The 22914-nt window shown below is 56.1% G+C and overlaps 1 protein-coding gene across 50 annotated transcripts in view; it reads right to left on the bottom strand.

Annotated features, from left to right (window-relative positions):
* Positions 1–5902: 5902 nt before the first annotated feature.
* The window catches only part of NPHP4 (nephrocystin 4), a 135936-nt gene continuing 118924 nt past the window's right edge, over positions 5903–22914 (bottom strand). For 30 of the 50 annotated variants that reach the window (XM_065530604.2, XM_065530649.2, XM_065530625.2 and 27 more), the window contains 11 exons: positions 20256–20461; positions 18035–18261; positions 17633–17819; positions 16531–16614; positions 10836–10992; positions 10125–10210; positions 9456–9541; positions 8181–8352; positions 7426–7605; positions 6964–7107; positions 5903–6479 (listed from right to left, as the gene is read on the bottom strand). In XM_065530604.2, the coding sequence (XP_065386676.1) occupies positions 6339–6479; positions 6964–7107; positions 7426–7605; positions 8181–8352; positions 9456–9541; positions 10125–10210; positions 10836–10992; positions 16531–16614; positions 17633–17819; positions 18035–18261; positions 20256–20461 (1670 nt within the window). In that variant the 3' untranslated portion in view covers positions 5903–6338. Of the gene's footprint in view, positions 6480–6963; positions 7108–7425; positions 7606–8180; positions 8353–9455; positions 9542–10124; positions 10211–10835; positions 10993–16487; positions 16615–17632; positions 17820–18034; positions 18262–20255; positions 20610–22914 lie in introns of those variants that run through there. The other 20 variants (XR_012427021.1, XR_012427026.1, XR_012427035.1 and 17 more) reach the window with 11 other exon arrangements.

Raw genomic sequence — 22914 nt, 5'->3', positions numbered from 1 at the left:
TTGGAGAGCCCCTGGCAGGGAACAAAGACAAACTCCATGGGGTGCAGGTGGACAGACATGAAGGAGCTGAGAGGTGCTGTGGAGAACAGTGGTGCCGGGGAGGGTGATTTGGGGGGTGGGATGCAGGGAAGGCCACTCAGATGGAAGGGCATTCTGAGCTCCTTCCCCACTGAGGACGGGAGTGAGCCACGTGACTACCTGGGGGAAGAGCATTCCAGGCAGAGGGAAAGGCATGTGTAAATGCCCCGAGGTGCAGCCTGCTGGACACATTTGACGAGTAAGGAAACACGAGGCCAGAGCCACAGACCAAGGGAGGAGTCAGCAGAGGGGAGGTGGCTGGGGCCTGGGGCCATCCCATGGACTCCAGCAGAATGACGCGGGAGCCACTGGAGGTCCTGCTGGGACTGGTGTGTTCACAGGGTGCTGTGGCTGCCATGGGGTGGGGGCATGGCAGGAGACAGTCAGGAGCCATGGCAAAACCTCCAAAGACAGCAGCAGGTGCAGACCACCAGGAGGCTGATCACCGAGGTGCATTTTTGCTGAGCATGGTGTGCAAATCCCCAGCAGGATCAAGGATGGCCCAGATGAGCCCACATGGCCAGCTCTCCAGCCTGTCCAGCAACCGGGAGCATCTTGCTGAAACTCTACTCGCCTAGGCTGCACAAGTGCCCAGCTCTGAGTGGAGATGTCTTCCCTCGAAATCTCACCCTTTTGCAGGCCCGAAGCCTTGAGAGTCTGGGGAAGGCTACGGATCCTCCCTCCATGAAAATTCCTCTGCACACAGAATTCTGCACGATTTCATGGGTTTCAGAGACTCCTGACAGAGGGGAAAGGATGTGAGAGCCCCCTGTATTAGTCCATTTTCACGCTACTGATAAAGGCATACCCAAGACTGGGCAATTTACAAAAGGAAGAGATTTAATGGATTTACGGTTCCACATGGCTGGGGAGGCCTCACAATTATGATGGAAGGCAAAGAGGAGCAAGTCACGTCTTACATGGATGGCAGCAGGCAAAGAGAGAGCGAGCTTGTGCAGGGAAACTCCCATTTTTAAACCATGAGATTTCGTGAGTCTCATTCCCTATCATGAGAACAGTGCAGGACAGACTCACCCCCATAATTCAATCACCTCCCACCAGGTTCCTCCCACGACAGGTGGGAATTGTGGGAGTGACAATTCAAGATGAGATTTGGGTGGGGACACAGCCAGACCATATCACCCCTTTTCCCCACAGAGGACAGCACAGGGGAGTCTGGTGCTTCCTCAGGGCCTGTGTGCACAGGGCCCCACGTCACTCAGCTCCTGACACAGCCAGCCATGCCAGCAAGCCGTGGGTGGAAGACACCCGTCCCATGGCGACACTGCCAGTCAGATCGCATCGAGCAGGAGGAGCAGCAGATGATTGGGGACAGTCCTGCAGCGCACCACATAGGACCTGCTGCACCCAGCTCTTACCTGGTCAGCTCAATGCACCTTCATGGAGGAGACCAAGGCACAGAGAGGCTTCAGAAGCAGGAAGCATCCCAGTCCTGCGCCCTGAGCCTGGCGTGAATTGTGAGAAAGGGTGGGAAGGAGCCAGGGGAGGACGGGCCTGCAGGCCCCAGAGAGGAACCTTGCCTGCATCCTACCCTCTGAAAGGTTTACGCAAAGGAGGCGACAGGATCAGGTCTGTGTTTCCTGACAGTCACAGCAGCTGCCGTGAGCGCTGGACCAGAGGGTGGCGTGAGGGCAAGCGAAGCCCAGAGTGGCTCAGGAAGGTAGCGTGGACAGCACTGACCCCAGTACCAGGGCCCCACATGGCCTTGGAGACCGCACTCCTTCCCTCAAGCTCTCCAGAACCTGGGTCCACGTGAGTCACACACGCAGGGGCTGTTGACTTCTTTCCCTTAAATGTGGGTACAGCCCCCACCTAGAGGTTCTGCCTCCAGGAGAAACCCACATTGGTGTGTGGCTATTTCAAGGTTGAATTCTTGTGATAAAGTTTGAAAACCTGGAATCCCTATTCAATTCAGGATGGCTGACCAGCCAGGATGACGCGCTCCTTCGTGGCTGAGGACAGCCACCCAAGGGCTTCTCTACATGCACAGAAGGTCACTCTGTTGATGGGGTCACTCCTTAGACTTACACCAGCCCTTCTCTCCCCAGGACTAGGGACACTGATTTGCTAGTTACGGGACTATTTAAGACCTCCAGGGAGTTCCCACAACTCCTATGTTCACGTCCTGAGGCTGCCGTAAACAACTGCTGCAAACTTGGTGACTCAAAGCAACAGGAAGTTATTATCCCACAGCCTGGGAGCCAGACGGCTGAGATCAAGGGCAGGGCGGGTTCCCTCTGGAGGCTCGGAGGGAGAATCTGTCCCAGGGTCTCCAGCTTCGGTGGCTCTGGCAATCCCTGGCTGTGGCTCTCTCCAGCCTCTGCCTCTGTCGCCACGGAACCATCCCTACGTGTCCCTTTCTGTCTCACAAGGACACTCTCCCTGGGCTTAGGGTCACCCCAATCAACACGACTTCATCTCACGCCCTCGTTTCATTACATCCGCAAAGACCGACCTTCTTCCCAAACAGCCAGATTCTGAGGTGCTGAGAGTACTGAGTTCTTCAGGGACGGTATTCAACCCCTAAAGTTGGGGTGACTGTTCCTCAGTCATCCATTCTCCATCCGGCAGGGGTCTTCCCAGGCCCCCCTAGGAGAGGTGAGGGGCAGCGTTGAAACCCAGGGGCCTGGCACGAGGTGGATCTGCCCGACCTGCAGAGAAGCTCCCGGGCCCTGCACAGCCTCCTGTGGACCCACTCAGGCGTGGCTTTGGCTTGGGTCAGAAGAGCCAGTGGGGCCCGTCATCACCAGCAGAGTGCGGCAGGTGGAGCGCGAGCACCCTCCAGGCAGGAAGGGTCTACATTCTTCATTTCCCGTCTGTAGGGCGGTGTCCTGCACAGGGCCAGGGAGACCCCACTGTGCTCGGGCTGTTCGAGACAGAGACCCACCTGAGTACCTCCCGTGGGCAGGTCACCGGCTGCTCCTGAGCCCTCTGTCTCTTTCTCTGTCAAGGCCTCAGTGCTACCGGAGGTTGCTGGGGTGAGAGCTGCAGCGCCTCCGCCCACAGGGGAAAAGCGGCCATCAGGGAAGCAATAATGGCTGTTTCCCCACCCTCTTAGAACCTGAGGCAAGAATTTTAAAAAGCGCCTTATTTCTAAATAGATAAACATAGCATTAAATCATTATCAGACATGAGAAATGCAAAGCAGCTCGTCTGGCTTGCATTTGACTCCATTTAGTGAAAAGTAGCTTTCAACAGGGGCAGGAGGAGGGAGGAGCAGGCGGGAGAAATGAAATCACAGCTGAGAAATGCCCGTGATGGGAATGATAACAGGCCCTTTGAAAGGCACGCGGCTTTGCACGGAGAGAGCAGCAGCTCAGAGTGGCGCCCTCGTCGGGGGGGTCCCAGGCACCCCTGTCCCCGTGGGCAAGTGCCGCAGGGCCCAGCTTCCTCGCAGGCACCCCGGCTCTGCTGAGACGGACCTACGACGGCAAGAGGGGAGTCGGGAGTGAGTAAACACGCCACCCACACCTCGGGTTCTAGCACAGGACATTGTGGGCTCATAAAGGAAGGGACAAGGCCGGTGTTTTGCAACCCAGAGCATGCAGCAGGCTCGACCTGGGGTTTGTGCCCGGCAGAAGAGACCCTCCCCGAGATGCCTCTCCTAGTGGAAGGCCAGGGGACACCCAGAATCACAACCGGCTGCAGGCCAGCAGCGGAAGGCATGGGGTCCTGATGGGCTGGCCCAAGCCCTCAGGCCACCCCACCCTGGGCGGAAGGAGCCCTCTGGGGTGGACAGCTGTGGAGGTTTCCCAGGCCTCAACCCAGCCTCAGGGAGCCAGCAAGAGGCACACGCGTCACGAGCACTGAGAGTGGGGGCTGCGGGATGGAGGCGAGGCAGCCACGGCATTGCCACCCCCCACAAGGACAGGGCTCCATGCTGACGGAGGGCTGGGATCAGGGCCGGGGGACTCATGGGACACAGCACCTGTCCACTCCAGTCCACCAGCTCCTCCCTTGGCCCACATGACCCCCTGCCCTGGCACAGCGCTGCAGGCCCCTCTCCAGCCTCTCCTGCCCTGCTGCCCCTTTGCAGGGCCCCTGCCACTCCGTCCTCTCTCCGCTGCCTCCTATGTGGAGAGGCCCGACCTCCTTTGAACTAAAGCCCCTCTTCATACCCTCACCCTGTTCCCCTCAGACCCTCAGTGCCGCCCGGCAGACTGCAACAGGTCCCCGTGTGATCATCTGGGCCCCCGAGAAAGCCAGGTCCTGGGCAGCATCCGTCTCCCCCGACCAGGGGAGTGCTCTGTCCACACTCGGGCTGAATAAGGGTGTGAGGAGCATGTGGCAAATGGAGCCTCGCTGTCTGACGGCATCTCTCTCGCCAAAGGCCAGGCCGCTTTCTCGTCGTGGGCTCGAGGGATGCCCCTGCGTCCTCCAGCCACAGGCCAGCCTGGTCCTGCTCAGGGGGGCACACGCTGCCTGCCTGCTCCTTGAGGCTGGGGGCACCTCCTGCATCTGGCGCTGTGGTTTCCTCCTGTGCTGTGGGGGTGACAACGCAGATGCGAGAGCCCGGCAGGCTGGGGTGGGGGCCGTGTTACCGAAGCACCTCGAACAGGTGGGAGCCCTGGAGGCTTGGTCAGCTCTTTGCTGTTGCCTTGTGGGGCATCGTAGCAGCTGAAAGGCCTTTCTGAGTCCTTGCTTTACAGACCAGACACGGGCAGGGAGCACCGCAGGTCCCTCCGCTGTGCAAGGACCGAATGGACTTGGGGGATCCGCCTCTCCAGGAAAAGCAGCTGCTCTCTGGTCTTCCTGGGGGAAAACCCACGTGACGAAGAGCAGGCCCCTCAGAGCAGGCAGCGTCTCTCTGCAGGGGTGGGGGAGGCAGCCAGTTCTCGAGCCACCTAGAAATGGAGGGGACGGAGGTGAAAGTGCCCCACGCACCTCCCCGAGGCCTCTCATGAGGCCTGCAGAACCCCTGCACCATTAGGAGGCACCCGGGGCTGCGTGAGCGCCTTCTCAGAGCTCTGCCTGTCCAGCAGGATGTTCCCGTCTAGGGTTCACCAGCCCCTCAGGCGCGGGAGCTGAGGCAAAGTCCAGGAGGCATCCTCAGCTTGGCCACGGTGGAGGAGATGAAGGCAGCTGGGAAAGCAGAGGCGGCGGCGCCCTCCCCGACAGACTCAAAATCCCAACCTCCTCCTGCAGCTTCGCGGCAGACGCAGGAGGTGAGTGATGTAGCCGGCGCCGAAAACGGCAGACAACAAGGGGTTGCTACCTTTAGGGAGGGGCCACCGTTATCCCATGCGTGCCCACATCTGTGGGGTGTGGAGACCTTTTAGGAACACAGAAGGACCCATTTCCTTAACCATGATCTTGAGAAGTCTCCTGCCGTGGTCACCCACGGCATCGACTGTCCCCACGGAGGTCACCCTTCACTCCCACCCTACTGTCTACCACGGATGTGGCCGTGGGACCAATGGCTCTAAGCATATCCCTTCCTGAGGCATGTGGGGTCCCGCAATCAGAGCGCTGGGGCGGCTTCTGTAGCAGGAGGGGGCGCCCGGCCCAGGTCCTCCTCGCACTGACCTGCAGCCCGCAGCCCGCAGCCCGCAGCCCACCGCTCGGTGTGGCCCACCCTCCACTCCTCCGCCCCTTGCACTTCCACCCAACTGCTGCCGTCTCAGAGCCGGGGTCTCGGCCCCCACCCGGGGCAGGCTTGAGCAGCCTCTCCATGAGGACAGAGGGCGTGGGCTGCCTGACTGGCCCCCAGCATGTCTCCTCAAGGAGAAACCGGGCTTGTGTTGTAGACAGGAAGCCTCTGACACTGCACCAGCAGACAACACTCAAGAAAACTGCCACGGGATGACATGTAAAAGTTTAGTATTTTGTTCAACAATTTAAAAAATAGATATAATACCAGCATAAAATATTGCATAGCAAATAATAGATTGTTTGTACAAAATCCAGTAAGAAAAACATAATTTTATCATTTAGGATGATTCATAAACTACATTTTGAGCAACAGAGATAATGAGGGTCCCACGTGTGCAGACGGCAGCACCAGAACCAGAGCCACGCCACGGAGTTCACGCTCACGGAACCCAGGCCTGCTGGGTGTCAGCAGCAGCTAAGCCGGACGCAGGTACTACAAAATGACCAGCGTGTGCTCTCTGCTTCCTCAGCCAAGTGGTGGGCCCTGAGGTCAAAGGCTGCGGAGAGGTGGGGAGGACGGCCTGCAGGGCAGGAGGGGCAGACAGGCCCCAGCCAGGTGCCCCAGGAAGGATGTCACCCTCAAGCCCTCACTGGTAGATGACCTTCACGCAAAATGCCTCTTCGTTCTTGTCCTCATGGTCATTGATGTAGATCAGGATCTCCTCCTCCCCCACTCTCTGACTAGGCGCAAACTGCAGGCCGATGGTGTGGGTCTCTCCACCCGCAACCTGGAAACAAGCATCCAGATCCCAGCGTCCACCCCCGGGCCGTCCCACACTCTCACCAGCAACCTCTCTGCATGGTCGTGTATATTTCCAAGGGGAGCTGACAAGGCAGGGGAGCCCTGCGGGGTGCATCCAAGGTCTGCCTTTGACTTCAGTGCCCGGGACAAGGACGGGAACCGGTGCTCGGCCAGGGTGACGCGTTACTCAGACTCAGAGCCACACTCATGTTCGAGACTGAGCTGTCTAATGTTACCATGAAAAGCCCTGGGCACATCACCCTTTCCCACGCTCCGGAGAAACTTAGCTAAATCTCCAGCTACTAAAGAGACAACGGGCCCACCCAAGTATGGGATGGCACCGGTCACCGCCCTGGGGTTTTTGGAAGCCTGCTGGTGACTCGAGGAACTCACTCCTAAATGCAGCCTAACTGCCTCCATTCAGGTCCCCAGGGCTCCCCCCGGGAGTCCCACGCACAGCCCCACCACACCTGGAAGGAGTCCTCCCTGAACCGCAGCAGCTCCGGGTGGTCGCTGTGCAGGTGGAACGTCCTCCGGGAGGGGTAGGGGTTGGTGTAGGTGATCCTCTTGTTGACACCCTTCCCTTCGCCCACAGCCAACGTGATCTCAAAGGCCTGTGGAGGGAGGGGACAGGGAGACACTGTGGGCACTCGCGGGTACAGCCACTGGCCCTTCCTCCAAGTATTCCCTGAGTCTACCGTGCACCGTGCACGGCCCCAGACACTGGAGACCCCCACAGAGATAAGGCAGACGCTCTCTGGAGCTTCCATCGGGGAGACAGACAGCACAGGAGCAAACACTCGCACACCCAGCCCTGCTGGGTCAGAACCCTGTATCCAGGTGGCCCGAGCCACAGGGCCAAGGTGGGGGTCCTGCAGTGCCCTGGTATTGAGCCCCCATCTCCTCAGCCTGTGCCTGCCACACATACAGACCTTGGAGATGAGCGGCTGGCGGCAGGAGAGGCACACGAGCCAGGAGGCCACCAGCTGGTGGGAATCCACGTCCACTAGGTTGAGGTGGATGAAGCGGCTGCCAGCCCTGAGGGGCCTCACACCAACATGCAGGTCCTGCACCCCATGAGGCGGCAACACGAAGACACCTTTGGGGTCTGTCTTCAAGAGCAAGAGAGGCGGGTCAGGGCAGAGCCTCTCACGGTGTGCAAGCAAGGGGCTCCCAGCCAATCAGCCAGGGGAGCCCAAGGTCATGGGTGGTTCAGGGGCAGTCAAATCTGAGGCCATAACCAACCCTGACATCACTGTGGCCGCGGCTCGGGTCTGCACCTGGCAAGTCCCTCCTCCCACATGGTGACTATTTGCTAAGTGCTGCCTCCACAAAGAGAGAACTGAAGCCATTCTGGGGCTTAAAACCCTGGCCAGCTGGTGGCACCAGGGGCTGCCCTCCCACCCCATCTAACTGTGGCTTCACTAACGCCAGGGCTCCTGTCACCGTTTACCTAGCAGGAATTCTGAACACTGGCCTTTGGGGTTGGTGTGTACGTCACTCACCCCACAATGGCATATCTAACGAAAGGTGGCTGCCAGGAAGCCTCTGGTAACAGAGTCTGAGTGCTGGAGGTGCTGGAAAAGCTGCCGTCAGGGCCACCCACTGTGCTCCAGCTGAATCCCCACTGCCCGTCTCCAGGATGGGGTTGGGGAGAGGCTCAGAACAGCCCCCAGAGAGGCCGTACCTTCAGCTCCTGGGGGTGCGAAGTGAAAGCTCTCACTTTCCTCACTGTCTGCGTCCCCCGAAGGACAAGGGACAGGCGGGTCAGCTGGCCTGCGACGCAGGAGACATCCACGCGCTGCAGGGAGTGGAGGTAGACCTGCCACGTCTGTGTGGGTGTCGCCAGCCAGCGATCCCTGCAGTGGGACGGGAGCCATCTGCACTTGTCCCGGAAGACTCAGCACCAGCCCGTGAGAGGCCAACAAGGGCTGCCAGGAGTGTGGGCAGACAGAAGGCCACGCAGGGAAAGCCCCAGAGGACCAGGCCCCAGGAGGCAGAGCTGGGGCCTAGTGGCTCTGCCCCAGCTGCCCCCCTCCCACCCACAGCAGAGGCTCTCAGGGCACAGCAGGGCTGACTGATGGCCCCACTTGTCTGCACCCAGGATGCCACCTGGCACGAGGGTGCTTAGGAACCACATGTCAAACAAATGACAAGGCACGCTTTAGCCAAACACACATCCTGGACAAGTGTCCACCCCCAACAGGGTTCTGAGGCAAAGCCAAGGGCAGCGCCACTCAGGAGACAGGGTCGGGGCTGGAGGTCATGCCGGCCTGAGCAAGGAAGCCCCCGTTCGCATTTCAGGGCCAAGAGCCTGCTGCTTCATAGTAAAATGGGGCTGGGTGAGGCATCTTCATGGGCTCACGAGGAAGCCACTCTGAGACGTGGTCACGTGGCCCCTCACCCTCTGGTGGGCACTCAGTGCAGGTAAGCCCCTGACCTGTCCTGAGAAGCACTGCAGGAAATCTCCCAGCTCACGGCAGTTTGAAAGGATTCTCACAGGACTTGGGGATCCGACTTAGGAGGGGAGGGAAAGGGACCGGGTCATTTAGCCTGGAGGAGAGAGGGACGGGCAATTCCACCACAGTCCTCCCTCTCCGCAGGAGGGACCACAGCTTCATTCATGCTGTTCGGCCTAGCGACTCAGCAAGAAGAAGGTTAACAGGGGCCTCTGGGTCGCCCTTGGCACTATCTGGAGACAGAGGCTGACTCGTGTCCTTCCTTGATGGACACAGGCTGCGTCCCAAGTCACTCAGGCTGCAGGTGCCCCTCCAGGATGCCTTCCCCAGGCCCCTGCTGGCCCTGGAACTCGCAGCAGAATCCCGCCTCACAAAGTGAAGGCCCAACAGCTCCCCCAGGTTTAGGAAGGGGCCAAGCCCACTTTCAATCCACCAGTAGCCCCAGGCCTGCCTCCTCCTCTCCTCTGCCACTGCCCCCGGGTCCCCGAAGCCTGTGCACTTACGAGTAAATGATGACAAAGAAGTCTTTGATCTCCGGGCTCGGACCACTGGCTACCTTCAGAAACACGTCCCGCGGCTCCCCCGGGCCCTGCCAACCAGATGTGCAGCAAATCAGGGCACACAGCCCACTGCCCAGCTCTGCCGACCCCAGCCTGCCCCTAAATCTGTGTGACTAGTGCATGCAGAGAGTGAGGGCCAGCCCCTCCCAGAACGAATCTGTTCATGTTCCATACCAGTCAGAATTTACCATTCTGTTCACTGTCAAAGACAAAATCATTAGCTTCCTGATTTTACAAGGATCTCAATAATTAGATTCTACAGGAGATTTTATCCAGTTTCCTAACTGGTCATAACACAATTATTGCCTTATCCTTTACACAATGGTAATTAATAAGTGCCTTAATTACCATTCACTTTATTCACTTTGTTTCATGCCTTTTTAAAATTTAAATTCAGATGATCAAGGAGCTGATCTGCTAGTAGAAAAAATAAAAACACGCTCATAAAGCTCTCATAAAGATGTCAAAATAGCCCTTTAGTACCTTGGAAAAGAAACCACTTAGCGGAAAACCTAAAACGAAGAGGCTCCCAGGAGACCCCGCGGGGAAGACGATGGGGGCGCAGACTCGCTGGGAAGGATCTGCCTGGGCCGGGGCCACAACACAACCTACCACATTCTGGGTCTCACAGATGACATTCGGGTCGCTGCAGCGAACGTGGACCGGGGGGTCCTCACCAAGCATTCCCACCGGAGCACCTGGAGCAGGGGAAATGTCACAAAGAGTCCTCTCCACATTTCCGGCCTGCGTGGAGACGGCCCCACGTGTTACACACTATAGGACGGGACAGGCTCATCACAGGTGCTCAGCAAGACACCTGCTGGGGAACCGGACGCCGCCACCTTTCCCAGGACAGCATCCGAGCACCGTGTTCCCTGCGCAGACACCCCCGTCCAGCCCACTGCCGCTTGGCTGCAGCCACCTCCGCAGGGAATAATCGAGGGGCCACAAACAGGAAAGCGCAGCTCCCTGGAGCAGGGAAGCCTGCACTCTGCTGTAAGGGGCGCCAACCGGAAACACGCGGGCCATCAGCTGAGGAGGAGGTGTTCCTCCAGGCACACCTGGACCTGGGCCGCGGAGCTGGCATTTTTTAGAAGGGCGGACTCACCCAGCAAATGCGCACCTAGTCATCTCAGAGGTGGCAAGAGGGGCACCGTCTCCAACCATAAAGGCAGGAGAGAGAATTCCCCAGGCCCCACGTGCTGCTCTAACAGCACCAGGGCATGAAGCCATGAGGCCATCTGATCTGTCACCCTCAGGAGGTGCCTACTTCCAACAGGTGAGCCTGCAACATGTGGGCCGCAGGGTCAGTGCAGGACCTGCCTGGAAGCGTGTGCCAGGGCGGCAGGCGGATGGCCTTCTTCAGAAAGGAGAGCTCCGGGTGGTAGAAGCGGAAGACCTGGTCCACCACGTGGGGCTGCAGCTCCACCGTCAGGCAGAGCACGGCGATGGGCTTGCCGCCACTCGCTCGGAACAAGACCTGTGAGGAGGCCACGCGGAGCGTTGGGACGGGCACGAGACTTGGGAGCAGCTTCTCGTCCCTCCTTAGACAGCACAGGTATCTCCACTGTCGCCACGACCCACTCACCCTCCACTGCCATGATGGGGGAGAGTCAGGCATCATCAAAGGCAGAGACTGAGTCTGCAGCAGCAGGTCCCCACCCAGAGGGGATCGCTAAGCAAAGTCTGGGCCGGCACCCAGCACAGGGCACCCAAGCAGCCACATTGCCATTATTTCTCTCCAGTACGGCACACTTCTTAAATGCCAGTGGAGAAGGTCTGTAGTCCTAAGTCAAAACTACTCCCGCCATGATTCCACCTCCTAACACCCTGCGTGCAGGTGAGCAAGTCAGGCCAGGAGGTCCTGGGGTGGGTGGTGGTGGGGCCAAGTTGGTGGCCAAACACGTCAGCACAAGCTCTTTTGATTTCAGACGTCAAAAAGAGGCTGTGCCTAAACCAAAGCAGTTAGAAATAGAAACTTCTCTGGTTTCAAAAGAGCTACTCATTAAAAACCATATTGTCTAAAGAAGTATTAATTTGGACAACTGATAAAAAGGCTGCGTTTGTTTCAAGATACACACACACACAGAGACATGCACTCACACACATGCACACACACATGCATGCACCCACACATGCACCCACATATGCACACATGCACCCACACATGCACATATATGCACGCACATATGCACACACACATGTGCCGACACACACACATCCACCCACATATGCACCCACACGCACCCACATGCACGCACCCACACGTGCCCACATGCACACACGCATGCATGCACCCACACATGCACATACATGCATGCACCCACACACATGCACACATATAAGCACACACACATCCACCCACACATGTAGACACACATGCACACACACAGATGTATCCACACACATGCACACACACACCACCCACACATGCACACACTTCACACCTGTACACATCGAGAAGGAGACAGTGGGGCAGGTCAGGAATGAAAAGATCCTTCCAAATATATCTTGCTTTATAGTTTGATTTTTGACTTAAATGTTTTTAATTTTGAAAACTAAAATAAATAGAAGTGTCAATGTATTAAAAATAAACAAATCTAACCTTCTATCAAGTTGGTGCTGTAACTACCCAGAGAAGAATTCTTTAAGTAAATTTAAATCACAGGATACAAAGGACCTAAGGACAAATGCACCTTCAGACATCTTGCACTGACAGATAGTGTCTATCCCCGGTTGGTACTGATGTTTTGAAATATACACATACACAAAGATGGCCAGTGTGGCCAGTGGTATTGTAGCCAAAGGGATTTGGCCAGTGTGGTCAGCAGATTGGTTAGATACAGAGGAAATTAGGCAAATAACTAAATATAGTGAACCAAATAGGAGCCAGGTTTCTCACGAGCAAAAATGGGAATTACAAACATGGAAAAAAGACAGCAGGAAGAAACCCGTGATGTTGAACTGGTGTTGGAAGAACTGCTGCAAATTCATGGTCTTCAGCACACTAGAAACAGTAGTCTATGCACATACACACACATACATATGCACACGCACATAGCTATACATCGTATATGCATGATATGCACATATGTATCTGTATATACAGGCATACACCTCTTAGGTCTCTCTGCTGACAGGGATTAGCAGCAGTGACATCCCAGTAGCACTGAGTACATCTAGCACTCAAATCTTGGTTTCTAAATGTCATTCTCCAACCAAAAGAACCTTAGTTAAATGGCTGACATTCCTGAAATGCAAGCTGAGCCTGGGGCATCTTGCTGTGCTGGGCAGTAAGGAAAGACTCAAAGGAGGACAGGGGTGAATCAACAGGACACAGGAGCTGGCCTGAAGGGGCTGCCCTCCTTAGTCAGGGACAACATGGATATGAGCAACAAAATAAATAGTAACAAAATGAATAAAATAGAAATTCATTGTTCATAAGGCTATAAGAAGTAAATACGTGAATGGGGTGAAGGCACAGCCCTACCTTACTTAAAATACCAGTAATCGACAGAGAAGGAATGAGGGAATTGGAAAATCCACGGCAGGCAAGCATCCCATTAACTACCAACTCGGGGCGGTCATCAGTGCACACTGAGACCTAGTGCGTAAAAGTCTGATGAAGAAGAGGGTATTTGAAAGGCCTCAGTATCTCCCAACAAGATACTTACTCATGACTTTCTGATTACTAGACACAAATATTTCTTTTTTTTTTTTTTTTTGAGACGGAGTCTCGCTCTGTCGCCCAGGCTGGAGTGCAGTGGCCGGACCTCAGCTCACTGCAAGCTCCGCCTCCCGGGTTTATGCCATTCTCCTGCCTCAGCCTCCCAAGTAGCTGGGACTACAGGCGCCCGCCACCTCACCCGGCTAGTTTTTTTGTATTTTTTAGTAGAGACGGGTTTCACCGTGTTAGCCAGGATGGTCTCGATCTCTTGACCTCGTGATCCGCCCGTCTCGGCCTCCCAAAGTGCTAGGATTACAGGCTTGAGCCACCACGCCCAGCCACAAATATTTCTTAGTTGATATTACAGGAAAAAAACATGGCAGATGCCATCTTAACTGAATGGAAACACTAACATCACCAGTAACAGGACAAAGCAACATGGTGTCCCTCACAGTATGATGTTCGGAGAGGACACAGCAAATGTCTGCGAAGTCCCTGTCCCAAGTGCATCACCTGGGTCTAATCAAACCCGAGTCTAACCGAACCAAGGCCTAACCGAACCCAGGTCTAACCGAACCTGGGTCTAACCGAAACCAACACCAGACCAGCCCCACTGGGCACACCCTGCAGGATAACCACCTGTGCCCTTCAGAACAGCCACAGCCACAGCCACGCCAGAGGGACTCCATGGGCAGCGGGCTGCTGGGGGCCTCTGGGTGGGCCGTCTATCAAGTACTGGGACATTTGCGAATGTGAACGGGGCCTGTGATGACAGAAGAGGAGTGTCTAATTTTCATGGCTCTGCCTTGCCTGTAGAGGACAGTGGCCTTATTTTCAAGACAACCCAGCTCAAAGTGTCATGGAGTAAAGGGCATTACCTGATCATTTATTCTCAAATTGTTCAAGAAAAATGCATAAACAGAGAACAGTGAGGCAACCATGGCAAAGGTTGGTGATTGGGAAGGCTGGGAAAACCCCATGTGGGGACTCTGCACTCTTCCTGTAACTTTTCCCTAAGTTCTACATTATTTCAAAATAACTACTTTTTATAACAACGAAAAAAAAGGCACAGGAGTTAACCTGAAAAGGATGGCAGTGGCCAGAGAGAGGGCAGTTCCAGCATCTAAGAGTGAAGCCTCCATGGGATGAGAAATACAAATATAAAGCCCAGGTGTCCATCACGAGACGCCACAAACACGGACTGTCTCTGGAGGGTGCTAGGACGCAGCTCGCTTACTTGAAAATTGACAAATAAAGGGAATGATTCTAACATTCACCCTCACTTTCAAGTACAAAGCATATTTTAGGGTAACCAAACCACTGGTGGGGAAAGTCCTTGTTTGTAGGAAAATCACAGGAAGAATGACAAGACTGTAATTTCACCTTGGATGGAACACACGTGGGCCAGGAGCCTCAGCTGGATGCGAATGAGGGAGAAGCGGGTGACAGCAACAGGCCGTCAGCACCTGAGCACGGTGACAGCCAGCATGGCCTCTGTGGGTGGCCTTCGTGGACGACGTGGCCTGCCCACTGAGCAACTCCAGAGGTGGCGCACCCCAGGCCAGCGGGTCCCAACCCAAACACACCAGCTGTAGAAAGGCCCGTGCTTAGAGCCCCAGCAGACGATGCCGAGATCCGCCTTGACAGGGGCAGCGATGACAGCAAGCAGTCACGATAAAAAGAAAAGTCCTCATCGGTCCGAGATACACACTGCAGTAATTATGGGTAAACTAACACAATGCCTAGGATTTCCCTTCAAACTCCAAACTCAGGTGAAGAGACCATATTTTTGACATAAAGATTACTTTAAGGTGAAAACACCTGAAATCTTTATCTGAACTTCCCTTATCTGACTAGTGCACAGCCTCCTGAAAATGCAGCTGCCATTAACCCCCTATGTGAAAGTGAAAGCATCCTGCAAATTCCAGGAAGGTCGCAGACTGCCCATGCCTACAGCACGAAGAGACAACAGAACATCCCTGCCTTCCCACAGAGGCCCTGGCCCTCGCCCCTTCGTGCTACATTGGCACACAAACCTCGACCTCTGGGCATTCGGCAAGCTACTCACTTCCCAATGCTGTCACGGGCTTGCGACGGTAAGGCCCATCTTTCCTCCCATCCCTCTGTCTACCGTCATCCACCTGCAGGCCTTGCCATTCAGACCTAAGCTAGCAGAGGAAAACCTTCCTCCCAACAGTTCTGGCAACAGGATATGATGGCTGGGACTTCCCACACATGTAAGGAAAAGGTATTAACCTAGAGCACTCAATAAAGAACAGAAGTATTCCTTAGATCAAGGCAAAGCTGTGGCTGCATTTAAACAAAATAAAGCAAGTTTTCACTGGTGATGGGGCCTGGTGGACACAGAGGGCCAGGCTGTAACCACAGTGAGACCCGGGCCACGGGGACCCCACAGCCTCAGGCTGGGACTGTGCTGAACTCTGAATTCTGTCCTCCAGGCAAGGTGTAGGAAAGACCAAAGCTTTTTCATTTTGTTTTTCACTTCCCAACTACTACAAAAGGCATGTTTCTACCAAATAAAGAAAAACCTGGCCGGGCACGGTGGCTCAAGCCTGTAATCCCAGCACTTTGGGAGGCCGAGACAGGCGGATCACGAGGTCAGGAGATCAAGACCATCCTGGCTAACACGGTGAAACCCCGTCTCTACTAAAAAATACAAAAAACTAGCCGGGCGAGGTGGCGGGCGCCTGTAGTCCCAGCTACTTGGGAGGCTGAGGCAGGAGAATGGCGTAAACCCGGGAGGCGGAGCTTGCAGTGAGCTGAGATCCGGCCACTGCACTCCAGCTCGGGTGACAGAGCGAGACTCCGTCTCAAAAAAAAAAAAAAAAAAAAGAAAAACCTTCAGAAACTGCCATAAAGCAGCAACGTCTCAAGCTCCTCCTGTGAATGTCTCAGCCAGCTGCTGAGAAGCAGGTGCTTTACTACACAGCCTTCGCTTAGCAAGGGATATAACCAAGGTCTAAGTCTTATTTCCAGGAAGAACCACACCACACACACACCAGGGAATGCTGTGTGTGAGGCTCACAAAGTGGCCACAGGCTGTGGCAGCCACCATAGGAACTGCGGCTTCACACCCGGAGAGCCCTGGCTGTGAGAAGGCGGCCACCGAGGAGGTATTTCCCACCAGACACAAAGCAGGCTGTGCCGGAGCCCAGACGGAGCTGCCCTGCCCAGCGAAGACATGGAGAAGGCCATTCCCAGGCCCACACCACCCCTGCCCTGACCTGGCCCCAGCCCTCCCCTCCAGGTGGGGAGAGAAGGACATAAGGGTTAGGCCCTGGGAATACCTGAGAAGCCCCGAGATCAGTCTGTCCTCTGTTGCCCCTTTACCTTGGCGTGTTTAGCGGGCACTGCGCTGGACTTCCAAGGTGACACGGCGTCTGTGCCCTTCTTGTTACTCAACCCAGAAGAGGCCTGCAGGAACCAATCAGCACAAGCAGGTCAGGGAGCGACACCACTAGGTGACCAGCACCTATGCTTAGAGACACCACTGCCACCCAGCTGGGAGCCACCAGCCTCCTCTCACACTGACTCTCCGGGCAGCAACCATCACCAACCGGCCTCACTGTGCCAGAGAAGGCTGAGGCTGCCAGGAGCAAAGGAACAGCAGATCCCAGGTGGAAACCCAGCTCTGCCTGAAGCCAAAGGCCTGAGGTCCCACCTGCTGTCCTCACAGCCCGTCCCAAGCGCCAGCATGGAACCCTGTGAGTGAGCCTCTAGGGACATTTCAAGTCCACCTTAAGCAATGACCATCACCCTAGAGAGCTGACCCCAAAAGGTCAAAAGCTGAAACACACACTCCATGCCTCTATGCCTGCCTCACACACCCAGGCATGACACACCCCCTGCAGGCACGCCTCACACACCACCCCCTGCACACACACCTCACACAGACCCCCACACGCACCACTCCTACACGTGTGCCTCACATACACCCCGCATACATGCCTCCTGCACACACGCCTCACATATCCCCCCCTGCACACATACCTCTTGCAAATACACCTGCTGCATGCATGCTCCCTACACTCATGCTCCACGCACACATGCCAGCAAAGCTGTATCTTGCATAGAGCAGCCAGTGCTGCAGTCGGAAGTGACCAACCAACATTAACTGGAAAGAAGATGCTAGAAAATGTCAATCCATTAGATTCACTGGGCTTTAAGAAGCCCTAACAACCAACCCAGTAAAGAAAATTAGGAGGAGATGGTCCAGCCCGACACCCATCAGGCTGGAAAAGAGAAGGGGCAGGTTGCCACTCGCAGTGCACGTGCCAGGGCTCTTGTTGAACACAAAGGGGAGTGGATGGCAGCCCAAAGGCTAGTCCGTCTGCCACAGGCACGGGAGGGACACTGGTGGAGACTGGAAGCATTCTCAGTTTCCCACTGTCATCAGCCAAATGCAACTTCCTTGTGTGCCTGACACCCGCACCTGCACCATGGCCAGCTGCCCAGCAGAGAAGCTCTGGAACTTGAAGGGGATGTGGGCGGTCTCGTGGGGGCGCAGGTAGAGCTGGGGGGCCAGGCTGCCGCGCAGGTGGAACATGTCCTCCTCCACCGGCGTGTGCAGGCCAGCAGCACCCTTGAAGTCCCTCCACTCCTGACTGTCCACGATGACGCTGGGGAAGGCAGTGTCCAGGCGTCAGGGCAGTTCTTCCCAGGAAGGCCCACAGGAGGCTGTGTCCCACCCACCGACAGCAGTGCTCAGAGGAGTGGGAGAGAGGAACTGAATCGCCTCGGCTCTCGGGCAGAATTCAAGCCAGCTCAGCAGGGGAGCCGGCTGCACCCGACACAGATCTGGGCTGGGGCAGGATGGGTGTTGCTGAGACCTCACCTGAGCTCAGGGTTGTCGATCTCCACGGTCACCGTGTGCTGTGTGTTGTGGGGGTTCTTAAGCACAAACTCAAAGAACTCGGCGACCCCCAGTGTGGCGTGGAGTGTGTGCTCCGTGGTGATGGCCAGGCTCAGCAGGCTGGTGATGCTCTCGGCCTTCGTGCGCTCCCGGTAGGCGGCGATGACCTGTAGGTCCCGCAAGTGCTGTGTGCGGACGCTTTGCTGGGCCTGCGGACAAGACGATATGGGCGGACAGGGTCTCAGGCACGCTCTCCTCCACGAGCGGCTATTGCTGGCCGCCACCACCCGCGATCTCAGAACAGGACATTTCTCCACCAGCATCGCCACCGCCACCCACTTCCTTCACCATGTGGTCTGGGTGGAACTGGCCGGCCCCGCCCAGGCGTGGATCTCAGGCAATGCTGGACAGAGATCTGCTGGCTGTGTCCCCGACACGGAGGTCCACACAGCACCCTTGCCTGCTCCGGAGAGACTCCTCACAGCCGCAAGCCTGGCCCCCCGCCCAGTGGAGAATTAGAAACAGTGGTTTCAAACAAGAGAAAAGAATAGCCTCAAAACTATGGTGACAGGCCTCACCCGCCAGGTCCCCAACACAATGTCAGGAGCCCTGTCTGGGCCCAGAGTCCGCAGGAGAGGACACGCCCCGGCCTGCAGACTCTCGGTCACACCGGGTCAGAGTGCGGGCAAGCAGCATGCTGCTTCAGCGAGGCTCAGCCACCCCCTTGCTCTGATGCCCCAGGGACTCGAGGGGCTTGGCCAGCGCACATGGGTTCTACAGGTTGGAGACTGGCTTGTTTTTCTTGTGGGCCTTACAAGAAAAAGTGAGGCCCTCTAGAGGCTGCCTTGCAAGATCTCTGGCCTGGAAGGGGCCACCCCCATGCCGGGGAGTCGGCCAGCCTACAGTTACTCCAAGAAGCCGCTGCGGTAGGGCGCTGGGAACCTTCTGTCTAACAGAGGAGGCTGAGGCGTCAGAGAGACGGACTGACTTGAATGCTTTCAGGATTTAACTCAAAAGGTGAGGACAAAATTTGATTCCTGACTCAAATGACTTTGGACATTCACTTTCCAACATCCAAAGCTTTGGCTTTTCCTTTGCCAGGGGGATTGGAGCTGAGCCTTTCACACTTGGGGCTTCCATCAGAATTTATCATCAGAGCTTTTCAGGAGTTGAACCTCTGACAGGCTGTGCTGGACAATGGGGCCAGACATGAGTAAGGATGAGAAACAGGGCTAGGGCTGAGAGTGGCTCCTCACTTCCAAGCTCATGCTGACAGAGCTAAGGTTATCCAGGCTGGGGGCCTCCAGAGGCCACAGCTTCAAGCCCTGCCAGCTGGGAAGGAGGGAGGAAGGGAGAGAGGGAGGTGGGGTGCGTGTTCTGAGGCCTGGGAGGAGGCCCCAGCCATGCCCTGGCCCTACCCCTGGCCTCCCTCTAGTCCCTCCCTCCTCCCTGACCACTGAGCCCACCCGTCCTGCAGGCTCAGGCCAGGCCTCCCCACCCCGTGTCCTCTCACCATGCCTGTTCCTCACCCCATCAGACTGAACTGAGCCTAGGTAGGGACCGAGGCATCTGCATCCACCTTTGAGCACCAAGGCCTCACTGGCGGGGAGCCTGAGTGATGGCCCTGCTGAGTTTACTGTCAGGAGAAGGGACACCTCTGTTCAGACCCCGGCCTGCCTGCATGCAAAGGGGAGTCTCAGGAGACCTTTCTCGAGGCCCCTGTGGTTCCCAACTTCTATGCACCCAGGAGGTACAACCATTCTCACCTCCCATTTCTTAGTTGCAAAATATTAATAGTTCTATTTAGATTTTCAGCCAAAAAGGGGAATTTTTCTAGCCAGAATGATTACACTGATAACCCAGGATATGTCAGCTGTTCACAGCTCTGGTCCCCAGACCTGGGAGAGCCTCAGACTCACAGGCAAAGCTTTCTTCAAACCCAGGCTCCGGCGGTCCTGCCCAAACCAATCAGTGTCAGAATCTCCAGGGCTGACGCCCAAGAAATGGCTTTTAGTAAAAGCTCTCCAGATAATTCTCACTTAAAGATTTCCCCCGGTGGCTGAAAAAGTCCGATTTCTTATATTCTGTCCCTAGGATTTGGGAGGAAGGTAAGAGAGAATCACGAGGGAGGCAGGGAGAGATGTGTACAGTGACTCGGTCTGCGTGGAGACCCCGGGACAGTGACAGCTGAACAAACCCTCACCAACACGCTCGTCCCGCGCCGGCCCAACTCTCCCCCGGCCTCCTGCAGGCGCACAGACTTCATCCGCTCCAGTTTACGCCTGCGGGTGGCATCCGACTCGCGGCCGACGTCCCGGGGCCCCGTGCCCTGCCGGGCATGGGTCAGCAGCATGGCGGCCAGCTCACTGTCCACGTCCGCCAGCTTCTGCGCTTGCACCACGTGTTTTCCTGAGAAAGGGTCAGAGGGGGAGTCGGGTGGACGTGCAGTGTCTGCCTTCCAGGAGCAGATGTGGGGGCGGGCCTCCCAGGACCACCTGTGCAGGGAGGGAGCTCAAGAGCGCGGCTCATGCTTTTTGCAGCTCCAATCTGCAGAGTTCTGAGATCCAGATAAAGATGATAACTTTATACCCTGGTTTCCACAGCATTCCCTCCTTTCCTCAGCCTCCAAATTAAAAGCAATTCTGACTCTGGTCCTTAGATCCAACGCTATCAACACACCACCAGGGGGTTTTCTAGGGGAACGAGGCCATGTTCTAGAAGCCCATGCTCTCGGGATCTTAAAGGGCCCACTAATGCCTTCACCCAGGGCTGCTGGCCTCAGTCCCTCGGATCAGGAATAGGGGTAAGGGGTTGTCCCCTTGGCAGGAGGCCTTCAGCTAGTAGGTGGTGAGGGATGAAGCTCAGAGCAGGCCTGGCCCCCAAGTTCCTGCTCTCAACTCCACCCCAGCTGCCCCTGGACTGCCTGGCCCCCAGGACAGCCCGTCTCCTTTGGGGTGGCCCTACTCAAACCAGGGATATACAATGACTCATTTAGCAAACCAACAGAAGCTGAACAGGGTCAAGCACTGGCAGGCAACGGCTCAGCCACCACTGGATGGGCCAGGCCCTTCCTTCTGACACAGAGCAGGAGCTCAGGGTGTTGGGTGGGACTGTACTAGGTGACCATGTGGCCATGCCACAGGCTGACACATGAGACTCCCAGACAATCGCTCAGCCCGGCACAGGCAGGGTAGCTGAGGGGCGCCCCAGCTTAGGGCCTGGGTCCTTCCTCACTCTCTGGCACCAGTAGAAACTTCCCACAGGAAACCAACGCCAGCCTGAGCTCTCCCCGCCTGGTTCCACCTGTATGGGGCGTTGGCACCCCCTGCAGAAGCCTCCACACAGTGGGCAGCAATGTGACCCCTGACTCCTCACAAGGAAACAGGTGCCACTGTCAGGTCCCTCACCACCATCCAATTTTAAAGGCGGTAAACTGCTTTGCAGATGCCCCGAGTGGCTCTCAGGCACAGGCTCGGTCTGAGCTACTTGCAGCTACAGCCGTGAGTGAGGGACCTGGGGCCTGGGCAGGTGGGGGTTTATCATGAGCTCAAGTCTTCACATTGCATCACCCCAACAAATACCTCTCGTGGTCCCAGTGAAACAAGAAATGAAGTTACAGAGTGACCATGAGACTGCACTTGGGGTGAGGCATGAAGCACTAAGAAGCTTCTTAAAACTTCGTGCAACTTGCTAATTGCAGAACCTTGCTCCATGGGTGAGACATGTGCTTTTAAGGGACACCTCCTATGCCAGTTCTGAGCAAAACAGGGTCTGGAAGATCACTGACCTCAGGGCCTCTGATTGTGTCAGCGAGTCCTGGGTTCCTGCTCCCTGACAGCTGAGCCCTTGACCTGCTGTGCCTGGAGGCAGGGTTTTATCAATAACCTCAGCCTGGCTCCTAGAGCTCAGGGACTTCTCTCTATGGAGCTGCTTCTCCATCATACTCTAGGTGGTCTGCAGGACCAGCTGAGGATGAAGGGCACTGACCCCAAGGCAGGGAATCCAGATTCTAAGCCAAGTTCACCCCTTAGCCACGGCACTGGCCAAGTCACCTGACCTCTCTTCATCTCAGTTTCTTCAAAATTACAATGAGGAAGCTGGGCCAGAACACTCTACCCTGCCTGGATCATGAATCCCTCTGAGCCCCTCATGTCTGCTCCCAGGGAGAACGTACAAGTTTACCCAGAGTTCCTGGGAACATTGCAGGATGGAACCCAAGGGCCCCTCCCACCTCTAACAAGCCACAGTTCCAAGGCCCAGCAACACACAAAAGCGCACGGCAGCTTTGAATTCACACAAAATGATCTGCAACCTCTGGAAAAAATGCTCCTTAAAGAGCACTTCCCACTTGTAATTCAAATGATAAGTACTTTATATTCAAGTCTGTGAGGCCTTAAATTTTAAGGGGAGAGAAAAACTTCAGAGCCTCCCTGCTGTGAAACACATTTTCACCTAACCCAGGTCTTTCTCTCAAAACGAGGTCTGTCTTTCCCAAGCTCCATAATTGGCTTCTCTCTTCTGTTCACAACATGGGGGACCTCAGCTTGTTTTGAAAATCAGTCTAGGTTCATCCTGACCTTCTCTCCATTTCTCCTTCCCTTGCAGATGAGCAGCCAACCAGACACAAATGCCCCTGGCAGGGTTCCCACTTCAAACAGCATAGTCGCCTGCAGAGCCCAGCCTAGAGCACCAGGGTGTGATCAATGTGGTGGCTCGGTGGGGCCTGCAGGTCCACAGGGGCATCCAGCCAGGGCACCAAGCTGCACATGGGCAGCACAGTCCTGCCCTAGACGCAGAGGGGCGTTAAGAGCATCATGAATGGTGCATATGCACAGGCGCGCACACGCGCGCATACACACACA

This window comes from Macaca fascicularis, chromosome 1, assembly GCF_037993035.2.
Source record: "Macaca fascicularis isolate 582-1 chromosome 1, T2T-MFA8v1.1".
Classification (NCBI taxonomy): domain Eukaryota; kingdom Metazoa; phylum Chordata; class Mammalia; order Primates; family Cercopithecidae; genus Macaca; species Macaca fascicularis.
Note: the sequence above shows the minus strand (reverse complement) of the source record. Positions and strands in the feature narration are given on the sequence as shown.